General features: G+C 42.6%; 1 protein-coding gene and 1 long non-coding RNA gene across 6 annotated transcripts in view; one reads left to right on the forward strand and one right to left on the reverse strand.

The window, feature by feature from the left end:
• Positions 1-7210, reverse strand: part of LOC142829094 (uncharacterized) — a 97151-nt gene extending 89941 nt beyond the window's left edge. The window contains exon 1 of the long non-coding RNA XR_016349602.1: positions 6973-7210. This is a non-coding gene — a long non-coding RNA (uncharacterized LOC142829094). The remainder of the gene's footprint in view (positions 1-6972) is intronic.
• The window catches only part of FOXN3 (forkhead box N3), a 339469-nt gene that overhangs the window by 184173 nt on the left and 136979 nt on the right, over positions 1-18317 (forward strand). For all 5 annotated transcript variants that reach the window (XM_025184274.3, XM_006122337.5, XM_006122336.5 and 2 more), the window contains one exon: positions 6683-6819. In XM_025184274.3, the coding sequence (XP_025040059.1) occupies positions 6683-6819 (137 nt within the window). The remainder of the gene's footprint in view (positions 1-6682; positions 6820-18317) is intronic.

Consider the following 18317-nt stretch of genomic DNA (forward strand, 5'->3'; position numbering starts at 1 on the left):
AGGTGCCGATGGGATGTTTTTCACATTCCCAAAATGCTTAGTGCTACGTTGCACATTCCCACAGTGCCTAGCGACTGAAGATGATGCTAGGCACTGTGGTAGGGGTCAGCAACCTATTCAAACCAAAGAGCTAAACTATATCAAAATTCAGATCAAGTGGTCAACAAAGAGCCAGTATAAGAATGCCCATTTGCATGACTGAAAATATACAAGTTATTCATCATCATAAATGAAACTTAGTACTCAAGGACTTTATTGAATGGGACTTCTGCTGCTGCATCTTTTCGCACATTTCTTTGAAGTTTACATCATAACTGGCCAAATTCAACTTCATGCACACATTCAGGCTCTCTTCTGTCAATCTTGAGCGCAAAGTACCCTTGATGTTTTCAAATGAGTCTGCTCACACATATAGATGGAGTCAAACACTGGAAGTAAGGCCAAGCTGACATTCTGCATGGTGTTGTATGTGACAGGAAGTTCTTTCCAAGTTTTCAGAATCAGATTATCATTGTGCTCCAATTTCTTCAAATCAGCCCACTTGTCAGTTTTGCTAATTATGCACGTTGTAGAGCAAGGCATTCTAAATCAGAATTTTTCCACCCAGATAGCTGTCTCCTTGAAATCTGTTATTTCCATTTCCAAATCGCTGATTGAGATGCCTGGAATGACTGTCAAATCCAGTTCAACAGATGCTTTAAGTGGAAGAATCATAAACTTAAACAGAGCATCATGTTTGCAAAAGTCAACAAAACATGACTCGAATGCCATCAGGAGCTCAGAAACAAACCCAGCAAGCTGCTGCAAATCAGGGCTGTTATTTGGATTCTCTCTGATACGAATCACAAAATGTTCATAATCTTTCAAAATGTGCCAGTCTGCCCAGCTCTATCTTTGAGGAAGACAATCAGTTTTGACTCAGATCCAAACACTGCCTGCTGCAGAGTGAGGACTGTATTTCCTTGCCCTTGTAGTTTAAGGTTCAACTCGTTCAAATGATCAGTAATATTGATGAGATAGTAAAACTTGAGCAACCAGTCAGTCACTCTCTAAAAGCTTGGTGTGTTAGACACCCTTCATATAAAAAAAGACTTAATCTCATTAATTCAGGCAGCAAAATGAGACAGAACTTTGCCACGAGGTAACCAGCGATCACTGTGCATTAGTAGATCGGGGTATTCAGAATTTACTTCCTCAATCAGTGACTGAAATTGATGGTGATTAAGGGCTCGGGCAAGAATTCAATTGACAGAGAGAATGACCAGTCCTGTTACACTTCTGAGTTCTGTTCTCCAAGATTGTGCACAAAGTGCCTCCTGATGCACAATGCAATGAAAGTTCAAAAGCAGGTGGTTCAGCTGTTCCGACAAGAGTAAAGAATCCCCTGTATTTGCCGACCATGCCAGTTGCACCATCTGTACACACCCAAAATTATCCAACTGTATTTCTTTCTCATTTACAAAGTTTATCATAGTTTAAAGGATGTCTTTGCACCTTGTTTGATTTTTTTTTCATTGGTAATATCTCAATCATTTCTTTTGTGCACAGCATTTACACAAATATATCGTACCAGAATACACAACTAATTAACACCACATATGTCAGTTGTCTTGTCCAAAGCAGACAAAAATTAAGTAGCTATACTCAGATTTTGCATTTGTTCCTTGTCAATTTGATGGGCCATTTTCACAGTTTTGTCATGGACTGTTGTTGCTGATAATGACATATCTTGAATTATCTGTAAAATTTTTGTCCTTGCTGTGAAACTCACCAAATAGTTCTTGACCAATTTTTAGAATGCATCTCTTCACATAATCCCTGTCAGTGAAAGGCTTCCACTCTCTAATAATGCTGTATGAGCCCATAAAACTTGTGGAGTTTAAGCTCCCACCTTTTTATGACCATACCAGTAGGTTATTTTGTCCAATGTTCATTTTTTGCTGCAGCTCCTCACAGGCTTTTTTCGTGCATGACCCTGAGGTATTTTGTAGGAAATGCTGCAGGTTTTGTCATAGTTCTTGTTTGTTTGAGAACAGTCTCACACTACAAATGAGACAGTGTGGCTACCCAGGCCTATCCACAAATGCATACAAGTCTGTCCACTCCTTTTGAAAATTTTGGTACTCATTATCTCTTTCTCTTCACCATTTTTACTTTGTGGGGCTCAGAGTTAATCATTACATATGATGATGGAGAGATTTCATTACCAATCAACTAAAAAGAGAATATGCACGATCCCCAATGAGTGGAAGGGTGTCTGATTGTTAAAATGAAAAGTTAAAGGTGAAATAGATTAAAAACATAATCTTGACATGAGTAATTATGCCTTTAAAAATTTTGAATTAATTTTTCATTTTAAATTGTGTGTATTTTGGGAATGACAAAAGAACCATATTTGGTTCAATATTGAGCCATATTTGGCTCTAGCGCCATAGGTTTCAGACCCCTGCATTGTTGGATGCTTACCCACATTGCTTTGATCTTTCTGTTGATGGGGAGCTAACAATGTGGTTGTGATATGTTGACAGAGGGTGACATGATTTGTTGACTTCCTTTCTGGCGATTTCTGAATGTTGATAGTACTTTTGTCACCGAATCTTTCTAGTATAGATATAGTCTAAAACTTGCAACATGGTAATTGCTGTTAAATTTCTTTCTCCAGTGATGTATTAAATGCTACTACTCTCGTGCCAAGAAACTTGAATGTGCAATCTTGTTGCGTCTCTTTCCAAGTACATTTTCAAGTAAACTTATCTCTGTTTTGAACTGATGTTTGATATAATGTTTGAAGACTGAATGCAAAATGTCATTTAGCAATTTGGATTTCGCTTAAAAGCACAGCTGATTTCTTTGGCCCTTGAATCACAAGCTCACTGAGGTAATCCGATGTATTCTAGCATGTTTTTCAATATTTCATATGCAATAGTTTACAGTGCATGAGTGTAGTTTTTTTCCATAGACCAAAAGCTGTGGATGTGTATATAAACAAACAAAAATAATAGCATAGGCAATATAAATAGAGTAGAAAATTGTATAGCAGGCACATTGATATATTAAAGTAATGTTAAAAGGATCTCCTCAGGTACGATGGCCCTCAAGTGTAACTTTCAAAGCGTTGTTCTATGTTCTGGATATTCAGGATCACAGCAAATTTTCCCTGCTAACAATGCATCCCACTTTGTATGTTTTTCTTGAAAGGACTGTATTAATATCTTTCTCACTCTGTCTAATGTGTGCAAGGCAGAACTGGGACTCAGAAAACATGGTCTGTCAGTAATGTCGGCAAGGGAAGGCACAGCCTTCCCAAAACTGCCTAAATGACCAATTGCCTAAGGCTGGGACTGCTGCTTCAGTGCGGCAGCCTGGCACTCCCTGCCTCCCCGGGAAGGCTGGAACCATAGCATAGCAGCCCGGCTCTCCCCGACCCACAGGAAAGCGTGGCTTTCTCTTGCCATAGGATTGGGCTGCAGGTGGTCGGGGCTTGGTTCCGGGGGTGGTCAGGGCTAGGTTCCAGGGATGGGACTGGGACTTGCCTTTCTCAGCTGGGTTTTCATGTGATACCCATGTCAGGAAAACAGTTCTGCTCTTGGTGCTGCTACTAATCATCTGGGTGACTTTTCTCTCTTTTCTGTTTTGTGCTTCCATCTCCACTCCTGGCCCTGTCTCCTTTCCCAACTTTCTCAGCTGTTGACTGACTCCCAGCCTTCTCTGTGCATCCATCCGTGTTTGCGTCCGTCCGTTTGTGCGTACGTACAGATATAAGGGGGGGTGAGGTAAAAGTTTGGAGACCACTGGTCTAAGATCCTCCTGGAAAGCCAATCAAGCGTAGCATCCCCATTATAGTGAAATATAAAAATGCAACAAGATGAACACCCATACATGTGCCTACATTTGTATCAGTTTTGCAAGGTCAGGACTAGATCCTGCAATTAGCTCTAGGAATTCAGATGACTACTCCCCCATGGGAGTTCATTGAAGTGAGTGGGATTTTGTGAAGACTCAGGGTGTGTCTAGACTACAGGGTTTTGTTGACAAAAGTGGCCTTTTGTCAACAAAACTAAACTTGTGTCTACACTACCGCTGAGTTCTGTCAATGTAAGGTTGACAGAACTCAGCAGTTTTGTCGATGGCGGTAAACCTCATTCTACGAGGAATAACACCTTTTGTCAACAGAGTTCTGTCGACAGAAGGCGTTATTGCAGCTACACTGTCCTTTGCATCTCTACTGTCATGTCGACAAAGCGGCTTGCTTTGTTGATGGAACTGGATGTAGTCTAGACGCTCTTTGTCGACAGAAGCTTTGTCGACAGTATCTGTCAATAAAACTTCTGTCGACAAAAGCCTGTAGTCTAGACATACCCCCAGGGATCTATTTAAACAGATCCAGATTCAGGAACAAGATCAGTAGATTGTAAATTTTGGAGGAAGGTTTGTAAGAAACTTGTATACCGTGTAAGAACCTTGAAATATCTTTGTAGGATAATGCAACAATTTGAAAGTTGATGATGCTTCACAAATATGACAGGGCTTCTAACAGAGAAGCATGTTTTCCCCTTCTAGTCTTAAAGTCATGTACTAATTTCAGAGTCATGATTTTTTTTTAACTCCACTTTGTACATTTCATAGCATACAGTTTAATGCATAGCCTTTACTTTACTAAAGTAAGATGAAGGAATTATTAGATTTTTGTTCGTTAATGTTAGTAAACATTGATTTATCTAATTGTTGCCTAGCTATCCCAAATGATAAACATAAAAAGCTTAAAACCCATTAATTTTGCACAACTGTGAAAATTAAATTTGATTAAAATAGAAAAATGCTTAAATAAACATCAGTATTTGAATTTATTAAAAGCAAATAAAAAAAATTGAATTCTGCCAACCGTAGCTATAGTGCTAAGAGAGTAAGTACGATGAGGTTTTAGAATAACTTCGCTATTTTTTCCCCCTTTATGGAAAAGTCAACAATTATCCAAAAATCTTATCAAATGACTTCAGTATGATAGGCTATTCAAAAGCCTGCAGCCTCTGCAGCAATCAGTAACTAGAATGGCTGATTATTTTTTGAGTTTCTCTTTCCAACCTAGATGTTTTTAGTGAGGGGGGAAAAAATAACTTATTCTGTGTCTAACTTGCCATTTTTTAAGGCCATTGGAGAGACACTTTATATCTTTTTAAGACCATGGTCTCCAACCCTTTTTAAGCATGAGATCACTTTTTGAATTTAAGTTCAATCTAGGATCCACCTCAAACCCAAACACTCTTGCCCTGCCTCCTTCCCTCCCCTTCTCCAAGGCCCTGCCTCTGCTCACTCCATCCTCCCTCCATCTCCCACCCTTGCTCACTTCTATCAGGCTTGGGGGTAGAGGGTTGGGGTGCGAGGGAGGGGAATGTGGTCTCTGATCTTGGGCTAAAGGATTTGGAGTGTGGCAGGGGTTCTGAGCTAAGCCTGGGATAGGGAATTGAGGTGCAGGCTCTGGGAGGGAGTTTGGGTGCAAGGGAACTTAGGGCTAGGGCAGGTGTTTGGGGTGCAGGAGGGATTCAGGACCGGGGCAGAGGTTTGGAATTCAGGCTCCGTCTGGGCACTGTTTACCACAGGTGGTTTCTGGGTGGTGCTGCAGTGGGGCTAAGGCAGGTTCACCCATCCCCTGTCCCTGCACCACTCCCAAAAGCAGCCAGCAAACTCTCTCCATCCCTGCCCCCTCTGCTCTGTGGAGATGAGGTACAGGATGGAGAGAGGGGCACCCTGACATCAGCACCCCCCCCTCCTCCTCTTGTGCCTTTCGGCCAAACCTGTCATGATCACCGGACACAGACTCCAAGATCTACCAGTAGATCCCGATCCACTGGTTGGTGACCATTGTTTTTAAGAGTTCAAACCAAATAGTTTCAGAATATCTGCACTCTGACCGCTGATAGTACTGATACATGGACTAGATCATGTTGTTTTGATCTGTAGAATAAATATTGAATTTTGGTTTGGGCTTCCCCATCACAGGCTGATTACTAGAGCTCTTACTGTGTCCAGAAAGGTTAAAGTTGCTGCTGGTTTTAACCATTCAAAATTTCTCAATAGCCTTAAATGACTTAATCTTCCAGCCACATGACATCCATCCAGTTCTACTACAAAAGCAAATTAATCCATCCGCTTTTTTTCCCTGAGAAAAAGAATCCAATAAAATCTGAGTTTAAGTCCTTTTATTTTTAAAACAGTTGCTAGGGTATTTAAACCCTTCCTTTTTATCCCTATTTCCTGGTTTTAGTTTTTTTGGGGGGGGGGGGCTTTTTTTTATAGTAGCAAAACAAAGAAATAACTTTTTTATTCACTTTAAAAAAGGAATCTATTTGTTTCAAAGCTGACATGAAAAAATAAGATTGTAGTTACTCTTCTAGTGTGGAGTAAGGAGAAAATAGGCAGCTATTATTGAATCAATTTCACTATTGTTAAGAATGTAAATAGTGGCAACAGTTGGGGGTTTATCTGTGAATGTCTCACTTTTTTAAATAAAATTGAAAAAAAATTCATTATTGGAGTAATAAACTCTGGCAGACAAACAATGTCTGCTTCTGTTGAAGCAAAAAGAAATCCACTGTTTTCCCTGTGAAAGTATTGCTTATACATGTAACTATGCAACTGGATCATGTTCATCTTTTTTTTTTTTTACTTTTTTTTTTCTTTGCAGAGTATCGGAAAGGGGTCCTTGTGGTGTATAGACCCAGAATATAGACAAAATCTCATTCAGGCTTTGAAAAAGACACCCTATCACCCATATTCACATGTGTTCAATACACCTCCCACATCTCCTCAGGCATATCAAAGGTAAGAAATCTAGAACGCCTTTCTATTAAGCTGCACTTCTGACTCTTTGAATGAATGTAACTAATCACAATAGTTATAACAACATTGTAGTGAACAAAATATTAAAGTATAATGAGTTATTCAATCCTTTGCGTAATCTACAGTATTCCTTACCCATTTGATCTCTTTGATGGCAACGTGTTGATCCTAATAAATCCATGGACTGGAAGTAGCAGAAATTCCGTGGATAATTTACAAAATTTCTCCTCAAAAGCAAAATAGAAAATGAATATAGGCAAAAGCAACTGGGAAGTTTTAAAATATTAGTTTGTCCTGTTTCATTAAATAAAAATATGATTCTAGCATGCACGGTGCTAGTGAATTATTTTCTCTTGAGCTTGGCTGCGTAATATTTAAGACTGTGTGTTGTCAGTGCAACTGTCAAGTATCCATGTAAACCGCACATCTAGGTGATTTAAAACTCTTTTTGTTGTGGTTACAGGCTAGATGAGTGCATGTGTTTGCATAGCTTTGAAATAAATATAGTAGAGAACAATGGAGGCTTTCATTCTCATTTAGTAATGAACTAGGTGTGTTTATCTGTCCATTGCTTAAAAGTGAAGTGTTTGCTGCTAGGAGCAAACATTTAAGATAGTGACCCACAAAGTAGTAAAGGTTCTCAGTAGATGTGCTTGTCTTTTAACTGCTAATATAGAACCTACATTTTAAAATGTTCTAGCAAATCTTGGTTTGATCAGAAATGCCTTTTTGTTGCTAGGACCTTGTGAAATGCTTATATTAAGCCCCATAAAATCAACAAGAATTTTTTTTAGTCAGACTTCAGGAGTATGCCTGCTCCTAGCATTATGGATTAATGAGTGGTTTTTTGATGACTTTTGTCTTTTTTCAGCACACACTTTTAAAAATATGAGTCTAACATTTGTCCGACAGGAAAGTGGCAATGCACAAAGTGATTTCTTTCAAGTAACATTAATGAAGTTCTTGTGCATCTCTGCTGAGCAGTGCATTCCATCACATGGCCAGACAATCAATCTTCACTCAGAGATTGGGAAGAACAGCTGGGCTTTCGCAGGAGACTGCTGTATGTCTGCCCTTGCTAGGCGATTAGCGTGATGGTAACCATAGTAACTGGAATGTCTCTATAGCAACGCATAGCTGAGACAGGTGCAGTTGCATCACAAGGCTGTTTGTTGCCTGGCAAAAGGACAGGCCATTAGATATATGCTGTTGCCTTAGTAACATAACCCTACTTAGCAGTACAGTTGGCTTAAAACTTTTTTTTTAAAAAAAAGCATACTGTACCTGTTTTTGTCTGTTCTTGTATCGATCAACAGAATCATGTGTTATATGAGCTGACAGGTCATGTAGGTTTAAGAGATAAATTATAATGTGGGATTTACTGAAGCAAAGGAGTAAAAATGCAGCAGAGGACCCAGTATTTGTTAGAGTAACATATTTACAGCTCCAATATTAAACATCTTTTTTTGTATTCCCAAACCATCCTCTCAGTGAGATAGGCTTTCCGCTTTACTTGTGTCTACTTGTGTCTCCTTGATTTTCATCAAATGCATCCAGGTTCACGCATGATCAGGTTCATGCAAGCATTCAAGCTAAATGACTAATCACATGTTTTTAAAATTTTGAATTAATTTTTCATTTTAATTTAAGAAGTTGCATGTATTTTGGGAATGACATAAGAGCCATGTTTGGTTCCATACTTAGCCATATTTGGCTTGAGAACCATAGGTTTCAGACCTCTGTGCTGAATAGCGGTGGCTGGGAAGGTTATAATGTTAACATATATTAAGCTCAAACAACTCAAAGGAAGACTTTATTTCCTTTTGAAAACAATGAATTTCAAGCTTTTACACTTCATGTACTATACATGCTAAACCTTTTACTATAGCAGTGGGGTCTCCTGGTTTCATCTTAAGGGTGCCTTATAAATAAATAACTTACTTCACTAGGGTGTAAAAGTTTTTCAAAGAAAGAAGAGCTTCATATCCTATTTCTTTCATTGAAACATTGAAACTTTCTCATTGCTCTTTTTAGCAGTGAAATTGTTTAGTAGTTAAAGTACTTCAAGGCTTAAGAAAAAAATAATCCTTTTGTGGTCTCCTAAAATGTTTACCAGATTTATACCAGTCTTGCTATTGTGAATTTGCAATAGCATTATGATTTAAGGACAACACAAGGGCGAACTAGGGCATCACTGAATACTGAATTAGTGTAACCATACACTGGAAATCACAAAATTCTAGTCTAAATAGCAGATTGTTAAATTGACTGGATATGTATATAACGTTTGAACATTCACTCTGCAGCTAAACATTTAGATGTACAGAGAGAAGAAAACCTTGTATAAGTCTTAAGACTTTTGAGAAATCTTTTAAAAAGGTATAAATCCTATTCTGCATCATTACTGGACCAAAGAGCTAAATTAGCAAAGGCCATATGTGGCCAAGCTCCATGACAGCCCATAAACTTTAGGTGACTGCAGTCCACAATAAAGAGAAATTATGTTGCCTGAAATTAATAATATGCATCTTGAATGATTTAATTCACCAATATTAAAATGCCTTGGGGGTGGGGGAGATGAACAGAAGTACAAGTGTTGTAAGTCTCAGTGAAGTGGAAGGTGAGGAGCTCATACGGGGGGGTTGGGGAGCCTCAGGGAAGACGGCTGGGAGTGTGGGGGGAGGCTCTAGGCAGGAGGCTGGGGGTTGTGGGAAGTGCAGGAGTCAGAGCAGGGGGCCGTGGGAGTTAAGGGGATTGTAGGGGTGTCTGGATCACCTATCTGGCTGTTTGCTGCACTGCAGCTTCTGTTAGCTGTCCCATGGCTCCTTTTCACTGCCAAGAGAGCTGAAAGGTAACTGTGTGGGGCACTGCTATGGGAAAATGGGTGGGGGCGGAAGGGAGTGTGAGAACCCCATGGCTTGCTGCTCCCATTCCCTAGCTTCTTCCTAGGGGCCATTGGCAGTAGGGATGTAAGCAAGTAGTCAAGACTACTCACTTACCCCCCAGCTCCTCACCTGTATCAGAGGCAGCAAGAGGAGGGGAAGCAGGAGCCAGCTTAAAAGCTGTTTCCTTCTGCCTCCCCCCCCCCCCCCCACTCCCTGTGCTGCTGCCTGTATCAGATGCAGCAGCCTGGAGGAGGGTGGTCAGGGGAGGCTGCAGCGAAGAAGCCTTTGCTTCAGGTGGGTCCAGGCTTGCCACGGCACAGGCTGTTCCGCATTTCATGGAGCAGTCTCTGTCCGCAGCAGCAGAAGCTCGTGTCCACAGGGGATCCCAGTAGGGAGCTGGGACCCTCCCATGGACTGGGACTGCTCCAGCCAGGCAGGCAGCCCAGCTCGGTTCCGGCTTATGCTGGGCCTGGGACCAAACCCTGTTGCAGCTCTGCAGTTTAAAACGCAGTCGGTGCCAGGCAGCCTGCCCTCTGGCTCCTATTGTGCTTTAAATTGCAGAGCTGCAGCTGGGTTTGGTCCTGGATCTAGTGTGAACCAGGACTTAGCCGGGCTGCCTGCCAACTAATCGAGTTGTCAATGAAAATTCTAGCGACTACTCGATTAATAAATTAACTTCATTTTAACATCCCTAGTTGGCAACAGCACACCTGGGATACACTGGTGTCCAGCAAGAGAAGGGGCAGTAGGATAGATGTGGGTGCATCTGCAGCCCATCTAGGAACACAATTGCCTCCTATAGTGCACTCCCAGCTGGTCCTTCTAAACCAGAGGTAGGCAATAATTTTGATGGGAGGGATCTACACCAAGATTTTGGAGAGTGGTCAAGGGGCGCACTCTTTCATGGTTTTAATGGAGGAAGTGTGGGGTCTGGGAAGCAGTTTGGGTGAAGGAGGCAGTTGGGACCTGGGGCTGGAGTGCAGGAGGGGGGTACAGGGATTTGGGTTGAGATCTAGGGCAGAAAGGGGTTGGGACTTGGGGCAAGAGCTTGGGATGCAGGGGTTTTTGTTGTGACCTAGGGCAGGGGACTGGAGGGCAGGGGATTGGGAGAAGGGAGGGGGGCAGAGGGTTTGGTGTATGTGGGCTAGGGGGACAGGTATGAGGTGGCAGAAGGGGGAGAGAGAAGTGGGGATGCCAGAGACAGGCTCTGGCTGGGAGACTTACCTGAGCAACTCCCGGCCAGCAGCCTAGCACATTCCTCAGGCAGCCTCCCTGCCTGCTCGCTGCTGCACAGTCTGCAGGGGCCATTTGTTTTGATGAATAAGAGCTTATGGGGACGGGGCAGTGGTGCTTCGCATGCTGCCTGTTCTTCAAACAGGCAGGTCCCATTGGCTAAAAACTGACCAACGGGATTCTGTCGGGGGCAGGAGTAGCACATGAAGCCTCCCCCTCTCTGCTGGCTCACAGCTGTGAAACACAAATGGCCGATAGTTGCTTTTCTGAGTGACGTGCAGGGGAGGGTCAGGGGAGTCTGCCTGAAGCTTCCTGATGCATCTGCAGGCTGGATGTGCCCTTTGGGCTGTATTTCTCCCAGCTCTGCTCTAACCTGTCTGCTTCACCTAGCTTCTACTTACTGTGGTGCAAAGGGTTGCCAGTGCCAGCCTAGAGCCCTGTTGGAAGAATGCATCACAAGCTGTGCTACACATGCTTCCACCCCCAGCTCTGGTTGTTCCTAGAGTGGCTCTCCAGGACGCACTGCCTTACTTTCAGTAGACATGGACAATAATTGGTCACTGTTAGAGGTGAAAGCAAGGCAAGAAATAATTGATTTTATCTGTAGCAAGGGAGATTTGGGTTAGATACTAGGACAAAATCTCTAACTATAAGAGCAGTTCAACTATAGAATATAATTCCAATGGAGGTTGTAGCATCCCCATTGTTTGAGGTTTTTAAGAAGAGATCCCAAAGTCCCGTCCAGCCCTGCATTTCTATGACTCTATGGTTCTTTGCTATGTGCTAGGGAGCGTAATTTGGTCAAAGGACTAAAATCTATTACTTTTTTAATATATTGAGAATTTAGGAATTTTTTTTTAGTGTTGTATCTGTTTAGCTCGGTTATTCTTGGAGTTTGGGGATATACTAAATATGTTTTTAAAAAACGAATACTACACTCTTTATATATAAAAAGTAAAACTTAAGATCCATTGTAAGACAAAGAGGTGGATATAGCACTATATGATTTATGTAGTCACAGGAAACTGTATGAGACTTGTGGGATAAGTAGTAACTTTTTACAGATTTTTTTAGTCGACTCAGTAGCATGACAATTTGCTCATTACTCATGCTAATTTGTATTTGCTACATTGGTGGCAACTCTGGGGCATCCTCTCTTGTGCAACTGATGTGGGGAAAATTTTTCAACTACACAGATAGACTGTTACTTTGAACAAGGCTTTTGTAGTCTCACACTGTACTGTACCATGAGTGGTGGATAGCCTTGATCTGGTGTAAAGTGATTCTGATGTAAAAAAATTTCCCACAAATTTCTCTCTACTGATTTAGCAGGTTTGGAACTCCAGCCAGTATATCTATGCTTGACTTCAGGTGCTGGGTAATCCCATTGACTTTAGTAAAAATTCAGGGTCTTCCTGTTCCCTTAAATAACTTGGGCTGGGCTACTCAATGTATAGAATTTGTATGAATCTGCAGAATTTGGGCTTACAATATGTTTTTTGCTATTTATTTTTCCTATTGTTAAATTAACACAGTTATTAGAGAACAAAGTAGTTTCTCATTTGGCTTGTTCATTATCCACAGATTGCAGTTCAAGCTTGGTTCACAGAATCTTTCTTGCTGATAGTCAGAGCCTACCTGGCCCTTCAGATTTCAGGCTGACATTTCAGTCAGTTAGAGAAGCCCAGACTAGATGAGCAGTCTTTGGGATTACCCCCGTGTTGAACCCCATCACGCATTTTATACAAAGACATTGTCAGGAAGGTGTTTCATTAATGTGCATTGTTCACTGACTTGGTGATCAAAATCTCTAGTAACTTATGTTGGAATCACCGGAGATAGACCTATTTAATATATCTTCTTGAGTGAAGTGTTTAATTCAATTCCACTAATCACAAACTTGAGAAATTTAAAATTTTGTGTGGTGGTGGTATGACAGGGGAAAAGGAGATTCACAAAATTTTCCCCCTGTCGCCGTTCGTTTCTCTGGAAACAGATAACTTAGAATTTGTAATAGCCCCTCCAGTAGGTATTTGTGATCACATTGGCTTGGCTCTGCAAATACTGTTATTTTATAATTTGCTTTGAATGCAAGTATTTTACAAATTATGAGTAATAATCCAAGTACAAAGCTTTACTTTCACTGTAACTAACAATACATTTGGAGCACATTGTATTAAAAACACTCGGTGAGGGGTGTGCAGCCTGAAAGGAGTGCATTGTCTAACATCCATTTGGGAAGAGGTTGACTTTTGTAAGTATATGATTAAGAGAAGTAATTATTATTTAGTATCAAGATAATTCCATATAAATTTCCCTTCTTTTACTTTAACGAACAAACTTACTACATGCTAGTGTTCTCCCATAAAAGCAGGTACTATTTCATTTAATACACAGGCAGTCCCCGACTTACGCGGATCCACCTTATGTCGGATCCGCAGTTATGAACGGGGCTCCCCCGGAGGACACGGACTGCAGGACCTCGCGGTCCTGCCGCCCGTGTACTCCCGGGGCTTTCTCCGCGTCTCCCTGGTCTGCAGACCAGGAAGATGCGGAGCAAAGCCGCGGGGGGGGGGCTCGGGCAGCGAGGCAGCCCAGGCGTGCCTGGGCTGCTCCGCTGCTGGCTTCCCTGAGGCTTTGCAAAGCCGGCAGCGGGACAGCCCAGACGCCCCGTGGCTGTCCCGCTGCTGGCGTCCTCAGAGGCTTTGCTCCTCGTCTCCCTGGCAGACCAGGGAGACTGGGAGCAAAGCCGCGGAGGACCCAGGTGGCGGGACCGCGGTGCGTCTAGGTCCGCCGCCCGTGTCTTCCTGGTCTGCTGGGGTGGGGGGGGGGGCGCGCAGCTAGTACGCTCACCACCACCCCCAGCAGACTAGGCTTTTCTCCAGACGCCTGTGGCAGTGCAGCTGGGGTGCTGCCGGTTGGTCCCGCAGCGCCGCTCTGGGCGCTACTGGACCAACCCAGCAGCACCCCAGCTGCTCTGCCCCAGGCGTCCCCAAGTCAGCTTCTGCTGAAACTGACCAGCGCTAAAACTGACCAGCTTCTGCTGAAACTGACCAGTTGCTCTGCCCCGGACTTCCTGGAATCAGCTGCTGATCAGTTTCAGCAGCAGCTGACTTGGGGGTGCCTGGGATTCTTAAGTTGATTCTGTATGTAAGTCAGAACTGGCGGTCAGTTTCAGCAGCGGCTGAATCTGGACGCCAGTTCCGACTTACATACAGATTAATTTAAGAACAAACCTACAGTCCCTATCTTGTACGTAACCCGGGGACTGCCTGTACAATACATTGTGGGTTGCTGGGAGATGAAACAAAATGGCAGCTGGTCAGAGTGCTAAATATATAGATTCTTAATTTTCCAGTTTTTTTAACAAACCTAAGGGGTTTTTTTTTTGTTTTTTTTGTTTTTTTTTTTAAACTTATGTTGAGCATGGCAATATAGATATGGTTGTAGTTCCTAAAATGTGGCCCCTTTTGATGAACAGCTAGTGGCCCGTTAGTTTATCTTTATATTGATAGTTCATTTGAACTTAAAAATAACAAACTATATAAAGTCTCCAAATTATACTCTAGGAAAATACAAGCAGCCTTGTGTTCCTATTGTTATCTCTCTACCTCCAATAATATTGAACACTCACCTATTGTCGTTGTCTTGTTCAGTTTGAAAGATTGCTGTTGCCTAAAGAGTTTACTATGTCTTATGTATAATAATTAGTACAATGGGCTGGATTTTACAAATCTAGTAAGAAAAATTAAAGCAATTGCTAATATGCACAGCTTCTACCTAGACTCTGAACTTCGAACAATGCAAGAGTAACTTCTGATATTGCCAAAACCAATTGTAACAGTCACAGAAGGGTTCCTTTATTACACTGACGCTCTACCTTTCCAGATTCCTGTATCCCTTTCTGGGGTCTGCTTTGTCTTGTAAAACTTGAGGATACACCTCACTTAAACTATTTTCTTACAAAAGCAGACATATAAAAGTGCCACAGCACATTACTACTGACCAATATATTTACTTTCTTAATTTTATCATGTAATTATTATTTACAATTATAAAATCAATTGGAATAGTGTATATAGCATATAAAGCAGTATAAACAAATCACTGTATGAAACATTAGTTTGTACAGATTTTGCTAGTGCTTTTTATGTAGCCTGTTACAAAACTAGGCAAATATCTAGATGAGCTGATGCATCCCTGAAAGACCGCTGCATGCCATCAGCAGTACACATACCCCGGGTTGAGAACCATTGCTCTGTTATACCTTCTGGTTGCTTTCTTCTCTTCTGTGCGCTCTTGCATTGGAGAATGCAAGTTGTACTTGTTCGTATGCACACAAACCACATGGGAAATTGGTGCAAGCCATGACAGTTTACCACTAAAACTTATTTTATGACTGACCTACACTACAAGTAATGTTTCTGCTGACTTTGTCCTGGCCACTCCTATGAGAAATAAACCTGCTTACGTAAGGTCTGAATGTCTGTCTGAATATGTCCGTAAAGATCTACATAGATTCAAAAGATCCTTTAGTCAATTAACTAATTTCTTTGCACTATGTTTTTATATTCTGTCATCCTTCCATTTATATTGTTCTTACAACAAATACTTCGTTGTTATAACAATACTTTTCCAAGTAGAAGAAACATCAAAATAGCTTTCCTTCAGATTTGTTAGTTAAATTTAATCTATTCTTAGTATATCTCGTAAGTTAATCTTTAAGGTTTATTGGGCATAAATTTAGCTCCGACTATTGGATAGTCGACAGGATAGCTGATTAGTCGCTTCTACCTCCTCGCCCTTGCTGCCTCTATCAGAAAGAGGCAGCAAGAGGGGGGGAGAGAAGAGTGCTTCTTTGAAACACCATGTGCAGCCTGGGGCCAGCTGGGGTGTCCCCAGGCTGCACATGGTGCATGGAGCCCAGGATCAGCTGGGGTCAGGCTCCATGCCACCAGGAGACCCTGGGTTCCATGCAGCGCTTTTGCCTTGGAAGTGTAGCAACTGTCCTAAAGTGGAGGTCCCCTATCGACTAATCAAATAGTTGATGCAAAAATTCATTGACTATTCAATTAGTCAGTCAGTATTTAACATCCTGATGAATGCTAAGCATTAATGATAGTCTGTCCATAATTATGGACAGTGAAGGGTGCTTGCCCATAGGGAGCGGCTGGACAGGGCAGGGAAAAGGCTGATGTGACCTAGCAGCGAGTGAAAGGGGGAGTTCACTTGAAGTGCCTTTGCCTTTATGGAAAAAAAAAATGAAAATACTATTTGTTATTTATAGGGCTAAAATGCTGGGACAAAAAGGGGGAAAAACCCACTGCAAAATGCAAACGTGTAAAAGACAACAACAAAAGGGGGGGGGAAATGTTTTGCTTGGGGCAGCAAAAAACCTAGAGCTGGCACCTGAAGAGGGGGAGAGAAAGGGGCTGGGCTGGGCTGTGGAGAGGGGAGGGGAAAAATATTGGGAAGGGGCTTGTGCTGATGGGAGGAGGTCAGGAGAAGAATAAGAAGAAAGGGGAAGACACCAAGGGACAGGGGTGCAGGAGAGACAAATGCCAGGGGGCCAAGTGCAGACAGTGTCCAAGTGTCCAGTTCTGGGCGCCACATTTCAAGAAAGATGTGGAGAAATTGGAAAGGGTACAGAGAAGAGCGACAAGAATGATTAAAGGTCTAGAGAACATGACCTATGAAGCCAGGCTTCATGAACTGGGCTTGTTTAGTTTGGAAAAAAGAAGATTAAGGGGGGACATGATAGCGGTTTTCAAATATCTAAAAGGGTGTCACAAGGAGGAAGGAGAAAATTTGTTCCTCTTGGTTTCTGAGGACAGGACAAGGAGTAATGGGCTTAAAGTGCAGCAGGGGAGGTTTAGATTGGACATTAGGAAAAAATTCCTAACTGTCAGGGTGGTCAAATATTGGAATAAATTGCCAAGGGAGGTGGTGGAATCTCCCTCTCTGGAGATATTTAAGAACAGGTTAGATAGACATCTGTCAGGGATGGTGTAGGTGGAGCTTGGTCCTGCCTTGAGGGCGGGGGGCTGGACTCGATGACCTCTTGAGGTCCCTTCCAGTCCTATGATTCTATGATTCTAATAAGGAAAAAGGCAGGAGGGGAGGTGTCAGTGGGAGGGGGGACAGGGTGCTTCTGGGAGAGGAGAGGGTATTGGGGGCAAGAGGGGGAGAGGGAGGTGCTGGTAGAAGGCTTGAAAGAAGGGATGGGCATGAGGAAGGCGGGGATGGAGCAAGGCATCTATGAGGGCACAGGGGGAACAGGGGCAGAGGGTGGTGAGGGGGTGCATATCAGGGAAAAAGAGAGCAATGGGGGCAGGGGCAGTAAGGGAAGGGGGAGGCACCAGGAGGGTGCAGGTGCCAAGGGATTCTGGGGATGAAGCAGAAGGACAGACGCCTGCAGGGGAGGGACCAGCACCAGAGGAGAGAGGCAGGGCAGGTATGTAGAGGGAGGTTTTAGGAGAGGGGATGAGGAGGGGTAGCTCGCATGATCAGAGTGGGGCTACTGGAGGAGTGGACACGGGGGAGAGAAGGGCTGGTGGAGTGGGCAGATCTCAGGAGGGCTGAGGGCAGTGAGAAGGGCAGGAGTCAGGACAGCAGAGGGTGAGGGGTTGGGGAGCAGCAGGCACCAGGGGAGCTGATGGAGCAAGGGGAGGAGACATGGCAGCAGAAAGAAAAGGTAGAGGTTTATAAGATATTTATTAATAACCTGGGTGATATTTATTAATAACGTATTAGTAATTACTGTTCTTATTCTTATTAGGAATTTATGCCATTAAAAAAACACTTTTTGTGAGGGAGGGTGGCTAGTCCCTTTTTTGTCTGGCGAGTAAGGTTTTCCATAATTTGTCGACCCCTGACTATGGGGGTACCCAAAAATTTGTTGAGAACCTCTGGATTAGCCGATCTCCAACCTGGGTGAGGCTTTTATGCTTTCTTCTGAACCGTGTGATGCCAACCACTGTGAGACAGCATATTGGACTGTAAGGATCTCTGGTCTGGTCCAGTCTGGATAGTCTTGTGTTCCTGTATTCCTTTGTTTTGTTATCTGTAGTCCCTTTTGTTGGCTTTCCATGAACATTTCACTGAGCAAATGTTTATTTTTGAAAATATTTTAGAGTGTTCATCAGGAATACTTGTGCAATATGTCTTCACCTAAATGTTTGTGCCAGATGTGTTGATGTGGGCATTTAAAAAGTTGCTTTTTGTGAGTAGAGAGCAAAAATTGTACTGCATGGTAAAAGTACTTGTGTACAGTGCAAAAGAGCAAATATTTAAAGGAGTAGTCATGGTGAATAGCTTACAAAAAACCCATAGGCTGAAGTATGTTTGCATAACCCATTTGAT

The sequence above is a fragment of the Pelodiscus sinensis genome, chromosome 5 (genome assembly GCF_052426305.1).
Source record: "Pelodiscus sinensis isolate ZL-2025 chromosome 5, ASM5242630v1, whole genome shotgun sequence".
NCBI classification, from domain to species: domain Eukaryota; kingdom Metazoa; phylum Chordata; order Testudines; family Trionychidae; genus Pelodiscus; species Pelodiscus sinensis.